Below are 18,252 nucleotides of genomic sequence, written 5' to 3' on the forward strand. Positions count from 1 at the left end.
TCGTGGAATTACGCCCTAACCACATACAAATCATATTTCCAATAATCATGTCGAATCCTTTATCATGCCATAACCATGCCACTTTGATAACCAAAAATCCCATTCAAGTCACATGCCAAGATCATACCAAACTTATCATTCACAACCAATAAACCATATCCCTCATGCATAATCATTCTCCTAATGCTTTTAACATAACAATCCAATCAAACATGTGCCAACCATCAAAGAACAGAGAAGCGACAAAATAGAAATGCACCCTCACCCAGCTCCTCGAGCAGAGGGGAACAGTGGCTTACGCGTTCTCTTGCTTAGGCGAGACCTCCCTGCCTGAACGAGATAGACTCTCGCTCAAAACAGGAGCTCGTCGCCTAAGCGACAGCTCACGCAAACAACATGGGCGAGTTGCTGCAAATCTCGCTTAAGCGAGACACATTCGCTTGAGTGAGAAAACCAGAACCCTCCACTGTTCACGCAGGCCAACATCAATATTCCATCAGAGTAAAGCACAAATTTCATTCACAACATTGTACACACCATACATACATCAGAAATACGAAACATGCCAAAAATGGTAAAGAATCGATTTAAACTAAGAAACTCGACCCCAAGCTACTGAGTACGACGAACCTCGAAACAGATTCACGAAGTGAGTAGGAGCTGAGTTTTTGAGCTAGCTTGACTAGGAGGGGACCAAACCCTAACAGAGCTTTCTGTTGGGAAGAAAAGGTGAGTTGTAAGCACTATTTCGCAAAAGTGAAACCAGAATGGGGTTTTGGATGCTTTAGGGGGCCTTGGCACTCAATGGCTAGTCTTAGGCCCATCTGATTAAGATAGGTCCTTAAGATTTAGGACAGAAAAAAAAAAAAATAAAGTGGGTCTTACATTAATTAAGACTTTAAACTTTATAATTAATTAAAATGTGCAAGTTTTACTATTATGCATTTATTTATGAAATTTAAATTCTCATTAAAAATAAGCATACAAATATTTCGTTCTAGAATTGATTATTGTATTCATTTTTATGATTTATCATAAGGTTATTTTACTCTTTTATTGTACTTTTCCATCTAAACCAAATTGATAATCTTAAATTGTTAGTCTAAAAACATTCACAATTAGTATTCATTTTGTAATGAATAAAATTAAATGTTTATTTTCATGTTATAATCATGTTTTGCTAATTATGACTTTTTACTATTAAATTTTAATATAAATACGAGTAATTAATTTTTAATAATAAATATCAATATAACATTTATATAAATAATATATTTGGTCTTAAGAGAGAGATAATATTTCTCTATTTTGTAAAAAAAAATATTCGGACAAAATTGAAACAAATAGAATGAAGACTAAATTGAAATAAATAAATATTTGTGGGGACTAAATTAAAACAAATAGATATATCTAGAGACTAACTTGAAATCAAGAAAATGACACTTGGCAGGGACATTGACAACGTAACACTGATAATGCCACGTGAGACACAAAGGATCTGACACGTGGCATTTTTTTTAAATTAAAAAAAAATTAAAAAATTAAAGATGACACATGACACGGTGTTAACAGTGTTAATAATCTTTTTCTACAAGAAATCTAATGGAAACAATTCTTCAAAAATTGGGACGAAATTGAATTTTTTTTTTTAAAAATAGATACCAAATTGAAATTTCTGAACAAAAGTAAACATCAATCTACTAAATTAAAACAAATAGATATATATAAAGACTAAATTGAAATTAAGATAATGATACTTGACAGGGACATTGACAACGTGACACTGACAATGCCACGTGCCACACTAAGGATCTGACATGTGACAATTTTTTTTTTAAATTAAAAAAAATTAAAAATTAAAAAAAAATAGAGGTTGACACATGACGCGATATTAATAACATTAATAATCTTTTTAAAAAAAAGATCTAATTGAAACAATTCTTCAAAAATTGAGACGAAATTAAAAGCTTTTTAAAAATAAGTACCAAATTAAAATTTTTGAACGAAAATAAATATCAATATACTAATTAAACCAATAAATTTTTGAACGAAAATAAATATCAATATACTAATTAAACCAATAAATGTATAATTAAAGTGGACATATAACTATCATCTCAGTTTATAACTTCCAAGATCTAACTATAGTCGTAAAATATATAAAACCTTGCTAATTTAACTCCAAAATTTATTTGATCACCAAATGTATGTGTATTTTGTTACGAATATCTATTTGTTTCCAGAGATACGCAAACATGTTGTTGCAAACGTTCTCTAAATCATGCAGGAAGAAACTTTCATAGGGAGCATCGATCAACAACGACACATTATTCACTAGAACTAAATATTCAATTTTCCTAAAAGTTCACCACAATTAGGCCTTTACTAATGAAGCCATCAACATTTAGCATACATGAAGATGTAAGAGAAAGTTTAGATGTAGCTAGATTCGCCATGTTACTATAAAATGCAGCGTAAATTAGAGCTAAATATTAAAAACCATTTGATTATTTCATTATCCAAACTTACAAACCACAAGACGCACCCAAAAAGAAACTACAAGCCACACTATGCTGAAGGCTCAGTTGCAGCCACGGCAATGCCTGTAAGACATGATTCTGCTTATTCTACAACACATGATCTTCAAAGAAACAACGTAGCTTCAGGATATGGAGAACATGTATTACTGTGTCTCACTCTTATTACACAAACCTAAGATCATAGAGAACATCATAGATTTTAACAAAGATAGAAGCTCATATTCATGGAATGGGAAAGATAACAACTTTTCCCGTTGCCCTGTTTGTTTCGAGATGGGCAAATGCTTCAACCGTCTGAGAAAATGGAAAGGGGCTCTTGGGGTCAAGTATTGGCTTCAACTTACCACTCTCAAAATAGGGGTTTAGTTTCTCTAAAATACCCCCATCAGTACTCAGAATGAACAATATAGCTGGAGGAAACCCAGGTGGTACTATGGTCACAACTTTGCCTCCTTCTTTCAAAGCCTTGAATGCCTGTTCAGTTTGCCCTATTTTGGAGTTTAGAAAAAAAAGTTAGTGTTCCATAAGATGCATGATCAACTTCATGGTCTTCTGATAAAAGAATGGGTTCAGAATCTGACCTACTGTATCATACACCACATCAAACTTTTCAGACAAGTCTTCAAAATTCTCTTTAGTGTAATCAATTGGCAAGTCAGCCCCCAAATTGCTCAATAATTCAAGTTTCGTACTGCTAGCTGTGGCTGCTACCTTGGATGCTCCATATACATGCTTTGCAAGCTGTGTCAACAAGGCATTATCAATTACAATCACTTCCCATGAAAATTACTGTTCTCTAATTTTAGGCACTACTTTGTGTAGTTTGGAGGTGCTGCACCATGTAAGCAATGTCAAAGCCATTCAATAAAAGAAAATGAGATAATTTGAAACTAGTGTCCATCTTAATAGATCTAAAAAAACAAATTGATTAATGAATGAATAACATTGCAAGAGGTGTTAGTGTACCTGAATAACATGGGTTCCAACTCCACCAGCACCTCCAAGCACAAGGATAGATTTCCCTGCAGAAAACCCAGTTCGTTCAAGGCCTTCATAAGCTGTCTCAAGTGTTAAAGGAAGGCTAGCAGCCTCAACAAAGCTTAGACTCTGTGGCTTGTGAGCCAATAATCTCTCTTCTGCAGCAGTGTACTCAGCCAAAGAACCAATCACTTTCGGATATTCCAAAGCTTTCAAATTTATATCACCATAAACTTCATCCCCAACCTTGAATTTCTTCACTTCACTTCCCACTTTCACCACCACTCCAGCAACATCAAACCCCGGAACAGTCTTCACATCAACCCCACACATAAAATAATTAATAAAATCAAATAAAAAAGAAGAAATTAACGATAAAATTAGAAATTCAAAAATATCGCACTATTTTATAAACTTGGCGATTCTATTCTATTTTCTAGTTGAATATATTTTTGGCCATTTTATTCTATTTTTGGTTCTTGTCTTACTAAAACTTACAAACTAAAAATATATTTATCCTTTCTAAAAGGATATGAGAAGTCACGTTCAGCCAAAATATTAAAAAAGTAATGCCTATTTGAAAACTAAGTCAGTGTTTTGCTGTGATTTGTCAGTGCTCAAACGGTCTTTTGGAGAGAGTGTAGGCATGCTTACCTATTTTTTAAAGCGTTCGGTTGCGCATTTGATGAAATTTCTTATTTCAAACTGAATTTTATTTGTGATAAATATTTTTTTATAAAAATGCAATGCTTTTGCGTACCTTGTCAAAAATACATTTAAAACAAAAAATATTTCATGTTGGTAAAATTAATTAGTTTTGAATCCCTTCAGCATCAATTCAAATATTGTAAGTGAACGAGAAACAAAACTAAAATAATTGGTCAATTAGAATCTGGATCTGAGCAGTCAATCCCCAAACTCCGTCTATGATATGAGAGTTATATGCAGTATTTTCACTTTAATTTTAGTCAAATAAGGTTGAACAACACTTTCCTCGTACTTGGTGCAATACTTTCCTCGTACTTGGTGGTATCGACTTTAGTTTATGAAAAATATCACGGGTGACCCAATAGCATATTTAGGATAAAGAGATTAAACCTCACCGACAAAAACTATTTATATATCTCAAGCCAACTTGATTTATTTTTAATACACATGTTGAGTGTAAAGGTTAGTAATTAATAAGGAAAATGATATCTTAACCCACTTTTTTTGACCCACTTTTAACCCATTGCTTTAATCATTATTGGATCATCTTTTTTTATTCTTTTTAGTGATGTGATGTATGATCTAATGGTGATTGAAGTGGTAAGTTAAAAGTGGGTCAAAAAAAGTGGGTTAAAATATCATTGTCCAGCTAATAATGCGAATACATTATTTTGTACAACTAGGACAGGAAAAAACAACTTCCTTCTTAAGTCATCAGCAGATTCCAGTTTGACCATAACAATATATTACATATTATTATTTTACAAAAAATAAATAATCAGTTTAATATAATAAATATGTAGGAGTTTCGCTTTTAGTACAATAAAAAAGATAATTAAGTTTTAGTACAACAATTTGATTATATTGATTTCATTTAAATTTCGTTAATGCTTGAGGTAATAATACCATGTGTGTTTATTAAATGGACAATTAACTAATATAAAATTAACATTGAAAAATAAAAATAAATACTAAATTCACATAGGACAAAAGCAAAAAGTAAAAGATTCTAATGACATATTAAAGTTAATTTCTTTTAACAAAGATATATAATAATTCATAAAAGTTAAATATGTGTTCTATTTTCTTAAACATGAACGAGACAAAATTAACATGATTAAAATTATTATACTACAACTGTAACATATTTTAGTCAATTGTTTATCTTTTTATAAAATAACAATGATATTTTTATAAAAGAAATTTTTTTTTTTCGTGAAATGGCGAGTTAAGGATAAATTAACAGTGATCCTAAAAATGACAAAATATAAAATATAATGTTGGAAAAAGTTAGAAAAAGGGGAAAGAAATTAGGGGTGACGAAATAATGTTACTTACAGGTAAAGGGGAATCGGAGTTCTTGAAATGACCTTCCATTCTCTTGTAATCAATGGGGTTAATGGAAGCAGCAGCGACCTTGATGAGGACCTGATCTTCCTTCACCGGAGGTAAAGCCACGCTGTGGTTAAACTTGAGAACTTCGCCGGATTTCCCATACTCCGAGTAAGTCCAAGCTTTCATGTGTGAAGGCACTGATGTTGCAGCCATGCTTCTTCTTCTTCTGCTGCTGCTCCAACAAGGATGAAGGAAAATTACGAAATAGGTGACGGAAAGTAGGAGTCAGATGCAGAGTGAATACGAAGGGAAAGTGGTTTTAAGAATAAATATCAGCATTCTTCACTGGTGGCCATACGATTGTAAAAGCACGTTTAGCATGATTAATTGTTGCTTCGGAGTAATAATTCTTAATTACTGTCTCTTCATCGAAGAGAGTAGTTTATTATTATTATTATTATTATTATTATTATTATTATTATTATTATTATTATTATTATTATAAGTTAACTGAGTCAAAAGGCACGTGCATAATTTTACTGATTAGTTGAAAAGTTTTATTTCATTAATAAATATGAGAAATGTTTTATATTTTATTTAGATTAGATGATGAAAACTATCAAAGTGAGTGAAAAGGGAAAATAAGTATAATAAAAAATAGTTATTTAAATTAAAAAAAATAATAAAACAAATAGCTAATCGAATGTATTTTTTTATTTTTATTAAATACTAAATAAATATGTTTGATAAATATCACGATGAACAATAAATACCGATATTTAATAATAAGCTACTTTATAGGACACATACAGATATCTAACCCGCACATACTCCTTAAAGATTAAGAATTAATTTTATTTAAATATTAAAAAAAATCAAGTTATAAAATTATAATTATTGGTATAACAAATATTAACGCTAAAAGAAAAATTTTCATTAAAACACAACTAATTTTGATGTTCAAAAGTTTTTAATTATTACATTAACTTAGATACCAATTTATAAAATAAAAGATTATCAGTTACTAAAATAATTAGAGTTATAAATAAAAAATTATAATTAATTTTTAAATTGATTTCTAAAATTTAACTAAAAAAAGAATTAGTTTATAAATTAGTCTTTAATTAATTAGTGATCAATTATAATTTTTAATTAATAATAGTGAATAAATAATTTTATATTTTTTAAATTAGTATCTAAATTATCAATATAATAACTAACGACTTTTGGACATTAAAATTGATGTTTAATGAGACATTTTCTTTTAGTGTAATAATTGACTTTATATATATATATATATATATATATATATATATATATATATATATATATATATATATGTTTTTGTAAGGCCTGTTAAGTTTGCTCATTGTCTTTTAGTCTTAAACTAAAAGGGTTGTCCTTGTAAGTGGACCTAGGGGCTGGCCCAGTAGATAAAAGTCAATCTTAGTTGCCCTAAGTCTCATTTTCCATTCATTTCAGAGAACCTAAGTCTGCAGCCGTCAACCCCCTCCGCTAAGGTGTTGCTTCCACTGTCACGTTGGGCTAAGAGGACTTGTACTCCATGTAAGTAACCTTCCAAACCGTGCTTGTAGCATTGCTGCGATTACGCTGAGTAACTCATTCTTCCCCTACTCCTCTTTTCTTTCCAGTACCTCGAGTTGCCCCTTGTGTTGCTGTTCTCCGCTGTTTAGGGGTCGAGATCTCGTGCTTGTAATTTTCCAGGTAGGGAAGCTAAGACCTTATTCGTATGTCCTGTTTCCTTCGTTGTTTGGCTGTTATTTTGAGTTTGTGTGGTTGGTGTGTTGCTAGTTTGGTTCTGAATGCTTGAAACTGTGGTATGAATATGTTGTTTGGGCTGGAGCAAGCAGCTGTTGCAGGAAAACAGTAGCGAGACCTGTGAATCTCGCCCAAGCGGGCCAATCTCGCCTAGGCGAGATGAACAGGGACTCGCCCAAACCTTTTTGCGCGAAAGGTCGCCCAGGCGACCCGTTCAAATTTTTGAGCGAGCGAACACCTCGCCCAAGCGAGAGGGGTCTCGCCTAAGCAAGATCCCGTGATGTTCTCTGGATGCTTCCTCGAGCCCTCGCCTAGGCGAAGGGGGCTCGCCTGAGTGAGCACGTCTCGCCTAAGCAAGACCCTTCAGCCTGAGCGAGGGGCTGGGCGAGGCAGTACGCTGTTTGGGAGCTTGTTTATTCTTGGATGATTGGTTTTGGTTTGGGTATGAATGTTATGATGGGAAACATGTATATAATGGAATATTATGTATGCTTGGCATGAATCATGAATTGTAGATGATGGGTTTGGTATGAAAATTGGCATGTGAACTAAATGAGATGGGTATTATTAAAGTGGCACGTAAGTGAGATGAGTTGGTTCCTATGTGCATGGATGGATTATGATGAGTTGGACCTGGAACGTGAAAAGATTGGCTTTAAAGGTTGATGTACTGGTTATATCCTTGCATGATGAATACTATTTGACTGCGTGATCATATTTTGTCTGTGTCAGTGCTTAATTCCTTGGGGTCTCTAGGTGAGACTTTCAGGGTTGCGCTTCAGTGGTCGGGATGTAATTCCATGGCCCCTGTTAGTGGGTGCCCATTGTGGTGCCCCATCTGTATAACTAGGTAAGGATTGCATCCTGATACTCTGAGGGGTCAGTTAGTCTCACTTAGAGCGAACTGACTCTTGTGGTGAGAGTAGCAGGAGGCTTGAAATTCATTAAGGGCTAACCTTGTGGTGACGGAAATTGATTCATTGAAACAATTGTAACACATAGCTCGGGGGTGAGCAGAGATATCCACCACAAGTGCAAGCATCTGCTGAATCCGACCAAGATTATACGTATCCAGATGAGTCGAGTCGTGTCGTAGTGTATTGTTTGGAAGGTCATAACATGCTTGTGTGACGTTTGTATGATGGACCAAGAATATGTATCTGACTTCATTGATGAAATGATTTTATGCTCTAGCTTACCCTACTTTTGTTGTTATGTGTTTTGCTTTGTGGTACTCTATTTTGCGATGATCATCAACTTGTGGTAATTCCGCTGCATCGTCCGCGTGGATTGGACTTTAGTTTCTTTTGGGATTTTCTTTAGGGCTATGACCCATGTATTGTTGGTTTTAGATTTATATACTTTTAGTCAAATCGTTATCCTATTTCTGTTGTTGGCATCGTGGTGTGCCTAGTTTCGTAGGGGTGGTGTTAAGGACCCCAGGACTGCGTTGTTATACTATTTATGTGTGGCGTTTCTTTTAGTTACGCGTATTAATTAAATGGGACGTTACAGTTTTGACATAAGATATTAAAGTTATTTTTCTAAAATAAATAATTATTTAGAATATATCCTTTGGAAAAATCATTTAAATTTATTTTTTTAAAAAAATAAAATTTATTTGCATTAATATTTTAGTATATAATTTTATTTAAATTGTACTTTAAAAATTAATTTTGTACTCATATTTTTAATACTTATACTTACATAATTTTATTTAAAATTGAAATATATATATATATATATATATATATATATATTTTTTTTTTTTTTTGAGTATTTTATGCTTATGAATTTTTTTACACATTTATTTGATAAGTAATAAGACAAATATCCTTTTAGACAAGATGGATAACGGATAAACAATACCTATATTGTAACGTCTCATTTAATAGAGAATAAATCATATAAATGAAACATCACATAAAATATAATATAAAGAGCAACGCCATGGAGTATAAGTATCACCCATTACAGTTATCCAAAATATACTCGAAGAGAAAACTAAGGTACATCACGATGCCATTAACAAAACATAATGTAATAGTTTGACAGTTGACCAAAATACATAGGCAACACTGCCTACAGAGAGTACTTGAAGGAAAGAGATCCAACCATAGCCTAGCTACACTGTAGAGTTTCCATCACCCTAGTGACCACTAGGGATTTCCACATTTGCTCACATCAATAAATTGATGATCATTGCAAAGAGCAAAACCACACCCAAAATACACAAGCAAACAGAAAGGGTAAGCTAGAGTATAAACCATTTTAACATGTTATGGCACACAGATACTTAAAATAGATCATAAACATGCAACAAGATAGGCAAACACACATGTGATAACAAACAACCAAGACTCTAAGACTCAATTATCCGAATACATATAATTGGTCGGATTCACTAGATGCTTGCACTTGTGATGGCCTCTACTGCTCTGTAGAGCCATTGCCAATGGGTTTCACCCTACCACGCACAAGGTTAGCCTTCAAACATCTAAGGCCATTATCATGCCAAAGACTAGGACCTCCTACTACTCTCACCACTTGAGTCAGTCCGCTCTACGTGAGACTAATTGACTCTTTAGAGTTTCAGGATGCAATCCTTTCTTGAATCCTTACCTAATTATATACACTGTGGCACCACCATGAAACCTTACCAAGAGGTTCATGGAATTATGTCCATCACATACGACACCACCATGAGATCTCACCAAGAGGTTCATAGAATTATGCCCATCACATCCAACACCACCATGAAATCTCACAAAGAGTTTCATGGAATTACGTCAATCTTATACCATAGCCACGTCTCACCATCCAACCATAGATTTATCAAACATAACAATCTCATGCCAATATCCAACCAATCCACTAATCATGATTCGTACACTTATTCATGCCAAACTCATCAATTCTAGTCCATAAATCATATAATACATGCATATTCACAAACTTTATGCTTTAAATAGGGTAATCCAATCAATCATGTAACTAACAACCAAAACATAGAAGAAAACAACACTAGAGCACGTCCCTGCACAGATCTCGCTTAGGCTGGAAGCACTCGTTCAAGCGAGAGAGATTCTCTCGCTCAGGCGAGCCCTTTTCGCCTAGGTGAGAGCTCGAGCAGTGGAACAATGGAGTTTTCGCGTTTTCTCGCTTAGGCGAGACCTCCTCGACTGAGCGAGATGACTTCTCGCTCAAAACTGGAGCTCGTCGCCTGAGCGACAACTCGAGCAAAAGCTTGGGAGGGTTTCTAATACTCTCGCTTAGGCGAGACCCACTCGCTTCGGCAAGAATATCAGATTTCTCCATTGTTCGCACATGCAACACAGAAAGCGACACAATGCAACATCCAGAAGTACAACCAAGACATTTTCACACAACCAACAGTAACATCCAAGCTTAAGGAACATGAATCAGACTATACACATGCAACATATTTGAAAACGAGCAAAAACGCTAGCTTCCCTTACTTGGAATATGCTAGCAAAAGCAATAGTGCCCCAAGAAAGAGCGTTACAGCTCTAGGAATTGATTAAGGAGCTGAAAAAACGCATACAAGAACGAAGATGGGGTTATAAGGATAAACCTTATACTGTACAAGCACATACACGATGAAAAAGGAAGAAAAGAGATGTTCGACTTACTTGAAGAAGGCTTTCGACTGGCCCGTAGAGGAAACTAGCTCAAACCCTAGGAGAGCTCTAAATAGAGAGAAGAGTGTGTGAGGAGAAAGGGGTCGTCTTGCGATATGGGGGCATAATGAGAGGTTTAGGTCTGGAAAAGGGTTTTGGACATCCTATGGGTTGGCCTTAGGCCCAACAGAATAGGTTAGGCCCTTAACGTCATTAATAGATTATCGACGAATTTGATTAACCCATGGTAAAACAGTACTTACCCACGCTTTTGAAATCCTTGGTATTTATCGGCGATTTGGAACTCCTGGTATTTATCGGCGGTTTGAAAACCCTGGTATTTACCGACGATTTGAAACCCCTGGTATTTACTGAAAATTTTGAAACCCTTATTATTTATCAACAGTTTTGAAACCCCTAATACTTTGCGGCAATTTTGCAAACTTTTGTTAGTTGTTAGTAATTTTAAATCATTTATACTCTATGATAGTACTGAAAGCCCCTTTTCAATGTTTTTTATCCTTACAATGCATTATTTATTTATATTTTTACTTATGTTTCAATTTCCCTTAATTTTATTTGTTACATTTTTTTATGCATATAGTTTCTAAAACATATGATATGAAAAACAAAATTTCTAACATTTTGACATTTATTTATAACTACTAAAAGATCCAAAAGTAGTGAAGAAAGTTCAAGGAAAAATAAGACTTTGGGAGGTAAAAGAGACTTTATAAATGGAGATGAAGTTGCAAAGTTTCCCTATTTGAAGGTTGTGATAAAAGAGACATGGGCACAAAAGAAGAGAAAAAGTTATAGCTAAAACAAAAGCAGTTCCCTACTCTTGCACATAAATATTTTAAGAAAATTATTTTTAACTTTATGTTTTTAGACTTTATGTTACGACTATTTACATAATGGAAAAATACAAGTAGCAGCATCAAAGTTAAGACATATTTAGTCATTGACAAAATACTAAAACCATGTAACTTTTAGTAAATGTAACGACAAGGAACATAAACTTTTATAGCATTTTAAGTCACCAAAACCATATATTTTATACTATTCTTTGAAACATGAGAGGACATTTATTCTATAGTGTTAACTTCATAACATAATACTAGACTTGCCTCTTGACCTCCAATTGCAGCTGCTTGGTACATCAGGTGTAGAGATATTATATCCTGGCTATAGAAATAGCCTAAATTAATGCAACATGAATTGATCATTTTAGCAACATCTGTTCTACAAACAATCCCACAAAAATAATATTTGACTTATCTAGTGTTTATATATGTTAAACAAGTTGATAGTACTTATTAACCCATATATCAAATACATCCATTGAACTTCATTGGATGTCTATTAGAGTGAATGGCAGAAATAGAATCTTGCAATATTTTTCTTGTTATCATCCTCTGACATGTTACTACTAGAGCTTTGTCCATCTGATCTTGCATTTGTCCCTTCTGCACTTCCCTATTGTTGTCATGTTTCTCATTCTTCTTGCACCATGTGTTGTTCTTCATACATCCTTGCACCTGATATTGAAACACAAAAAAGATTGTTATCAATGTGTTTAAACTCGTACTTGAATTCCTAACAACAATAAGAGTAAGAATTTGAGTTGCCAAATCTTGATTAAGTTTCACACTCTCCTGGTTGCAATGTTAACGAGCGATGGAGCAAAGAAGGGAAACAAAATTCGGTTCCAATGATTGATGCATCTATACATAAGGACCACAAATCTAGTTTAAGGGTATTTACAATGGGAACACTTCCCCAAGATTAGCAAGATTGGATCATGTGTGCCGGACTTCTTAACTATTTGAAACATAGTCTTTATGTTCTTTTATGTGCAATTTGGATTAGGTACCTCTCTACAAAGCCTAATTACGTGTTTCTAGATTACACCAATATAAAAACATCCCAACATGTGAAGAAGGAATAGAATATACCTGTTCGATTTGGGGCTCATGTAGATTCCAAGCATGGTTCAACAGATCGTTAGGGTCAAAGTTATTCTACAGTGTAGAATCACTTGATGAAGGTTTTGCCACACACCAACTCTTTTGGGCTTCCTGTATTTAAAACAAACTATGAGCCTTCATTTATATTAATATGCAGAAGATACTAACTCGTATTGATATGGAATTTAGACAACTAAAAAGAGAAGATATATTAACGTAGAAAGGGAGAGAGAATATGAACTTTCAGTTGCCTTGCCTTATAATCCTTCAAAATCAGATGCCTTAAGTTACTAGCTGCAAGAAAAGAAAACTCATGATGGGCTATGATAATCAAACCAAAGAAGTATAATCATGAGCCCAAGATAAACACAACATACCCTTAATGAAAGCACAATATCTTACAGCATTACTGGAAAATCTTTATTGGGGAATTCTGATTTAAAAATATGTTAATCCTTAACATAACAAAATTGTTTATCAACCAAGTGCTAGGAAATTAATGATTTAGCTAGCGAGATTAACAAATCAAGTTACTAAATCTAGCTAAAACTCAAAATATGGTTACTTAAGACCTAAAATTAGCACTAGAATATACTAAAATTCAAAATCTGAAAATTGGTTTAAACTACTATATGGACTATCTTCTAACTATTTGGACAGCTTCAAAATTGCAAAAGAATGATAAAAAAAGCCCAAGTCACAACTCACAAATACCACAAATTCAAAATATGCCTAGTAAAGACCTAAAAACTAGAATGACTAAAAATGTGAAATCTGATAACCACATTAGAATTAAAATTGAAATTGCTATCTAACTACCTAGACAACCTTAGAATGATATAATAAATATAGAAATCAAGTTAAAACTCAACTAACAGTAAACTCAAAATTTTCCTAGTAGAAACCTTAAGTTTCTAAGCAAATTCTAAATGATGAAAGAATGCTAAAATCTACTCTAACACTACTAACAACAAAAACTAGAAACTATACTAAACAGAAAATAAAACTAAAATATAACAATCAAGATAAGTTCTAAATGCCAAGGGATTACCATACACTGAACTAACTACTACAATTTATTAGAAAATCAAAATCTAACTATTTTACTAAAACTAGTAAAAAAGGAAATCAAGAAACTGCATTAAGGCTAACTTCTACTTGAAACAGAATTTGCAACAAACTATCTTCACACAACTTCAAATTCATTGACCTAAACTAATTTTACTTCTACCTATTTAAGAAAGCATGAAATCTAAAATATGTTGACATGAGAAGCCAAGGTGGTTTGCTTCTTGAAGATTTGATGAAGATTGAATGAAGCTCGTTTGAACTATCTTAAAGCCATTACCATTGGAATGAAGCCTACATTGATGAAGGAAAGGTGATTTGATGATAACCATGTTGATTAAGGCTGGAACGTGTGCTCTCCATATAGTTACATAATTTAGAAAGTGTATTTTAAGTTTGTAATTCATGGTGTAGACCTTATAGCATTAATTAGATGATTTTGGTATTAGGTATGTCTTTTAATTTGTTGAATGGTTTTTCAACAGGTTAAAATGTCTCTTTTAGTTTGTTGAATGGTTTTTCAATAGGTTAAAAGATTGGCTGCAGTAGTCTTAAAATGCAACATATTCAATCAATTGATTTAGTTTTTAATCGACTGATTTCACTTAAGTCAAGTGAAATCAACCGATTGATTTGAAAATCAACCTGTTGAATTTCGTAACAGTTTGACTATAAAAGCTGTGATTTTCGAAAGAGAGGTGAATTGATCATTTTAGAGCGCAAATTTGTTCTTGAAACTTGTGGAAACTCTCTCCTTCGTGATCATACGTGTTGCAACTGTTGAAGATTGATCTTGGATCAATTCTTGGAGCTTTTTGGCTTGGTTTGAAGCTTGGAGAAAGTGGTTTGTGGTAGGATGGGTTGTGCTACCATTGAGGTTTGATCTTTCTCAAGCTTTGTGTGTGTGCCTGGTGGTTGGTCTACAAGAGGGTTCTTGCTGTGCTGGTGTGATTCTTGTGTGATTCAATAGTCTTTTGTGGTGTTTTTGCATATTTTGGAAGTGTAAGGGTGGATACTTTGTAAATCTTTTGAAATAGTACAAAGTCAAGCTCAGGTTGTCTCGACAAACTAGATGTCGCTCAGGTTTGAGTAAACCAATATAAAAATCTCGTGGTGTCCTCTCTTCTCTAACCTTTCTCTCTTGCATTTTCATTTTAAAGTTTAAAGAACTTGTGCTTTAATCATCTTTTTCATGTTCTTGCATGTTTTCATAGAATTTGCAGCATTGAGCATGTTTACATAATCATTTGGAACCTATCTTGATCATTCTTGTGCATTGTTCCTGGTTTAAAATTCAAATTCGCATTTCTGCATTTTTCCCAATATTTTAGTCGACTGTTTTCCTATTTCAATCTGTTGATTATACCAGAACATAATCTGTTTAGTAAAATCAATCGATTAACTCTGTTTTTGATCGATTGAAAGTGTACAGTTCAGTATTGTTTGCATCCTAACTTTGTGATCTATTTGATTCTATTAAAGGTGGTTTTTAGCTTGCAAAGATAGCCTAATTTTTTTAACTAGCCAATTCAACCTCCCTTCTTGTCTTTTCAACCATTTCAAAACTAACAATTGTTATCTAGAGCTAGGCACTTGAAATTTGCTCAAGTAAGGACGTAAATCTATTTTGAACTACTTGAAATGGCTGAAGGTGCCTCAATTCATAGATCCCCTATGTTTAGTGACATTAATTACCAATTTTGGAAAATTAGGATGAAAATCTTTATTGAGTCAATAAATCAAGGGATATGGGATGCAATCATAAATGGATCATATACTCCTAAGCATATTGTTGATGATGTGCAGGTTAATAAGCCATGGACTCAATGGACCGAGGAAGAAAGGAGGAGAGCTCAATATGATTGCAATGCAAAGAATATCCTCACTTTATCTCTCAATATGGATGAGTTTTTTCGTGTTTCACAATCCTTCTTTTCAAAAGAAAACCAAGAAGTTCTCTAGTTTCTTTTCAAAAAGTATGCTAAGTGATATGCCATTCATTTCATGCAACTACTGTATGCAAAAAGGTCATTTTATTAAGAACTGTCATGCTAGAAAATATGATGTTCCTAATGGGATTATGAAATGGATCTCAAAAGGATCTAGAAAGGCATAACCAAATAATCCAAATATGTTTTGCAGGTTATAAAAAGTGATAAGAAAGACTTGTGGTACCTTGATAGTGGTTGTTCGAGACATATGACAGGAGATAAAACCAAATTTGCAAAGTTGGAGTTGAAGGAGGAAGGGTTTGTAACTTATGGAGACAACAACAAAGGAAAAATCCTTGGAAATGGAGTCATAGGCAATGGATCCTCTTTCAACATCAAGAATATGCTGCTGGTAGAAGGACTTAAACACAATTTGATAAGTATAAGTCAACTATGTGATAAAGGCTTTAAAGTCATGTTTGAACCAAATAGTTGTTTGGTATATGATGCACATGGTAGTATTGTCTTGATAGGTAAAAAAGTCAATAATATATATCTACTTGACCTGCATCATGCATCATTAAGCATCCATTGTTTTCTTATAAAAGAGGATGATACTTGGTTATGGAATAAAAGACTTTGTCACATACACATGCATCATTTCAATCGGCTGAATAGAAAACAGTTGGTTGAAGAACTACCAAAACTCAAGTTTGAGAAGGATAGAGTGTATGAAGCATGTCAAAAAGGAAAAAAGACTAAGGTCTCTTTTAAACCCAAAAATGTTGTTTGAATTGAAAGACCTTTAGAGATGCTTCACATGGATCTATTTGGTCCATCTCGAACCATGAGCCTTGGTGGCAATCTTTATGCATTAGTTATTGTTGATGATTTCTCTAGGTACACATGAACTTTGTTCTTAGCTGCCAAAGAAGACACTTTTCATGCCTTTAAAAGACTTGCCAAGATGCTTGAAAATGAAAAGAGTTCCAAGATAGTGTTTATTCGAAGTGATCATGGTAGGGAATTCCAAAATGAAAAGTTTGAACACTTTTGTGAAAAGCATGGTATTAACCATAATTTTTTTGCACCAAGAACTCCACAACAAAATGGTGTTGTTGAAAGGAAAAGCAGGTCACTTAAGGAACTAGCTAGAACTATGTTGAATGAAAACTCACTACCTAAGTACTTTTAGGCTGATGTAGTCAACACTGCTTGCTATGTTTTAAATAGAGTGTTGATTAGGCCAATTTTGAAGAAAACCCCCTATGAGCTTTTCAAAGGGAGGAGGCTTGTTTTAAGTAACCTAAAAGTATTTGGATGTAAGTACTTCATCTTAAATAATGGCAAAGAAAGTCTTGGCAAATTTGATTCAAAAGCGGATGAAGGTGTTTTTCTAGGCTATGCTACACAAAGTCATGCATATAGAGTCTATAATAAGAGATTGATGACTGTTGAAGAGTTTATGCATGTTGTATTTGATGAAACTAACCCAAAGTTACAAGATCAAGTGTCAAAGAATGCAGATGAGGAAGATCTACTGCAGGAGCAAATTTCTGTTGCAGAAAAGCCCACTGATGCAGGAAATCAGTCGGCTGAAAAGGCAAAACAGTTGATTGAAAAAGCTGCAGACAACAACTTGCCCAAGGATTGGATCCAACCTAGAGGTTTATCAAAAGAAAACATCATTGGTGATATCAAACAGGGAGTATCTACTAGACGTAGGATTGTATTTTATGAACATGTTGCTTTTGTATCTCAAATTGAACCTAAGAATGTGAATGATGCTTTGAATGATAGTAATTGGATTGTTGCTATGCAAGATGAACTCAATCAATTCACAATAAATGATGTGTGGTTTCTAGTGCCTAAAACTAATGATATGAATATAATTAGAACCAAATGGGTTTTTAGAAACAAAATGGATGAAAATGGTAATATTGTAAGAAACAAAGCTAGACTAGTTGCTAAAGGTTATAATCAAGAAGAAGGCATTGATTTTGATGAAACTTATGCACTTGTAGCTAGGCTAGAAGCTGTGAGATTACTTTTAGCATATGCTTGCATGTGTAACTTTAATTGCATCAAATGGATGTGAAAAGTGCATTCTTGAATGGTTTCCTAAATGAAGAAGTGTAAGTATCACAACCTCCTGGATTTGAGGACCATCTCTATCCTAACCATGTTTTTAAATTGAAAAAGGCCTTATATGGTTTGAAACAAGCACCAAGACAATTATTTATAGGAAAGGCTAAGAAATTTTATCTTATCAAAAGGTTATGCTAGAGGTGCAGTGGATAAA

At 33.6% G+C, this 18,252-nt stretch overlaps 1 protein-coding gene across 1 annotated transcript; it reads right to left on the bottom strand.

Annotated features, from left to right (window-relative positions):
- Positions 1-2,479: 2,479 nt before the first annotated feature.
- LOC114185889 (2-methylene-furan-3-one reductase-like) lies at positions 2,480-5,923 on the bottom strand. Its single transcript, XM_028073829.1, has 4 exons — positions 5,565-5,923; positions 3,507-3,830; positions 3,122-3,281; positions 2,480-3,028 (listed from the first exon to the last, which is right to left on the bottom strand). The coding sequence occupies exons 1-4, from the start codon at positions 5,772-5,774 to the stop codon at positions 2,763-2,765; spliced, it is 960 nt and encodes a 319-aa protein (XP_027929630.1). The 5' UTR covers positions 5,775-5,923; the 3' UTR covers positions 2,480-2,762.
- Positions 5,924-18,252: the final 12,329 nt, after the last annotated feature.

This window comes from Vigna unguiculata, chromosome 5 (genome assembly GCF_004118075.2).
Source record: "Vigna unguiculata cultivar IT97K-499-35 chromosome 5, ASM411807v1, whole genome shotgun sequence".
In the NCBI taxonomy this organism is placed as follows: Eukaryota; Viridiplantae; Streptophyta; class Magnoliopsida; order Fabales; family Fabaceae; genus Vigna; species Vigna unguiculata.

Coding starts and splice junctions, on each gene's coding strand:
- LOC114185889 (XM_028073829.1), bottom strand. CDS start 5,774: ATGGCTGCAACATCAGTGCCTTCACACATGAAAGCTTGGACTTACTCG. Junction 3,282..3,506: donor TTGGAACCCATGTTATTCAG/GTACACTAACAC, acceptor TTGTTGACACAG/CTTGCAAAGCATGTATATGG. Junction 3,029..3,121: donor TGTGGTGTATGATACAGTAG/GTCAGATTCTGA, acceptor ACTCCAAAATAG/GGCAAACTGAACAGGCATTC.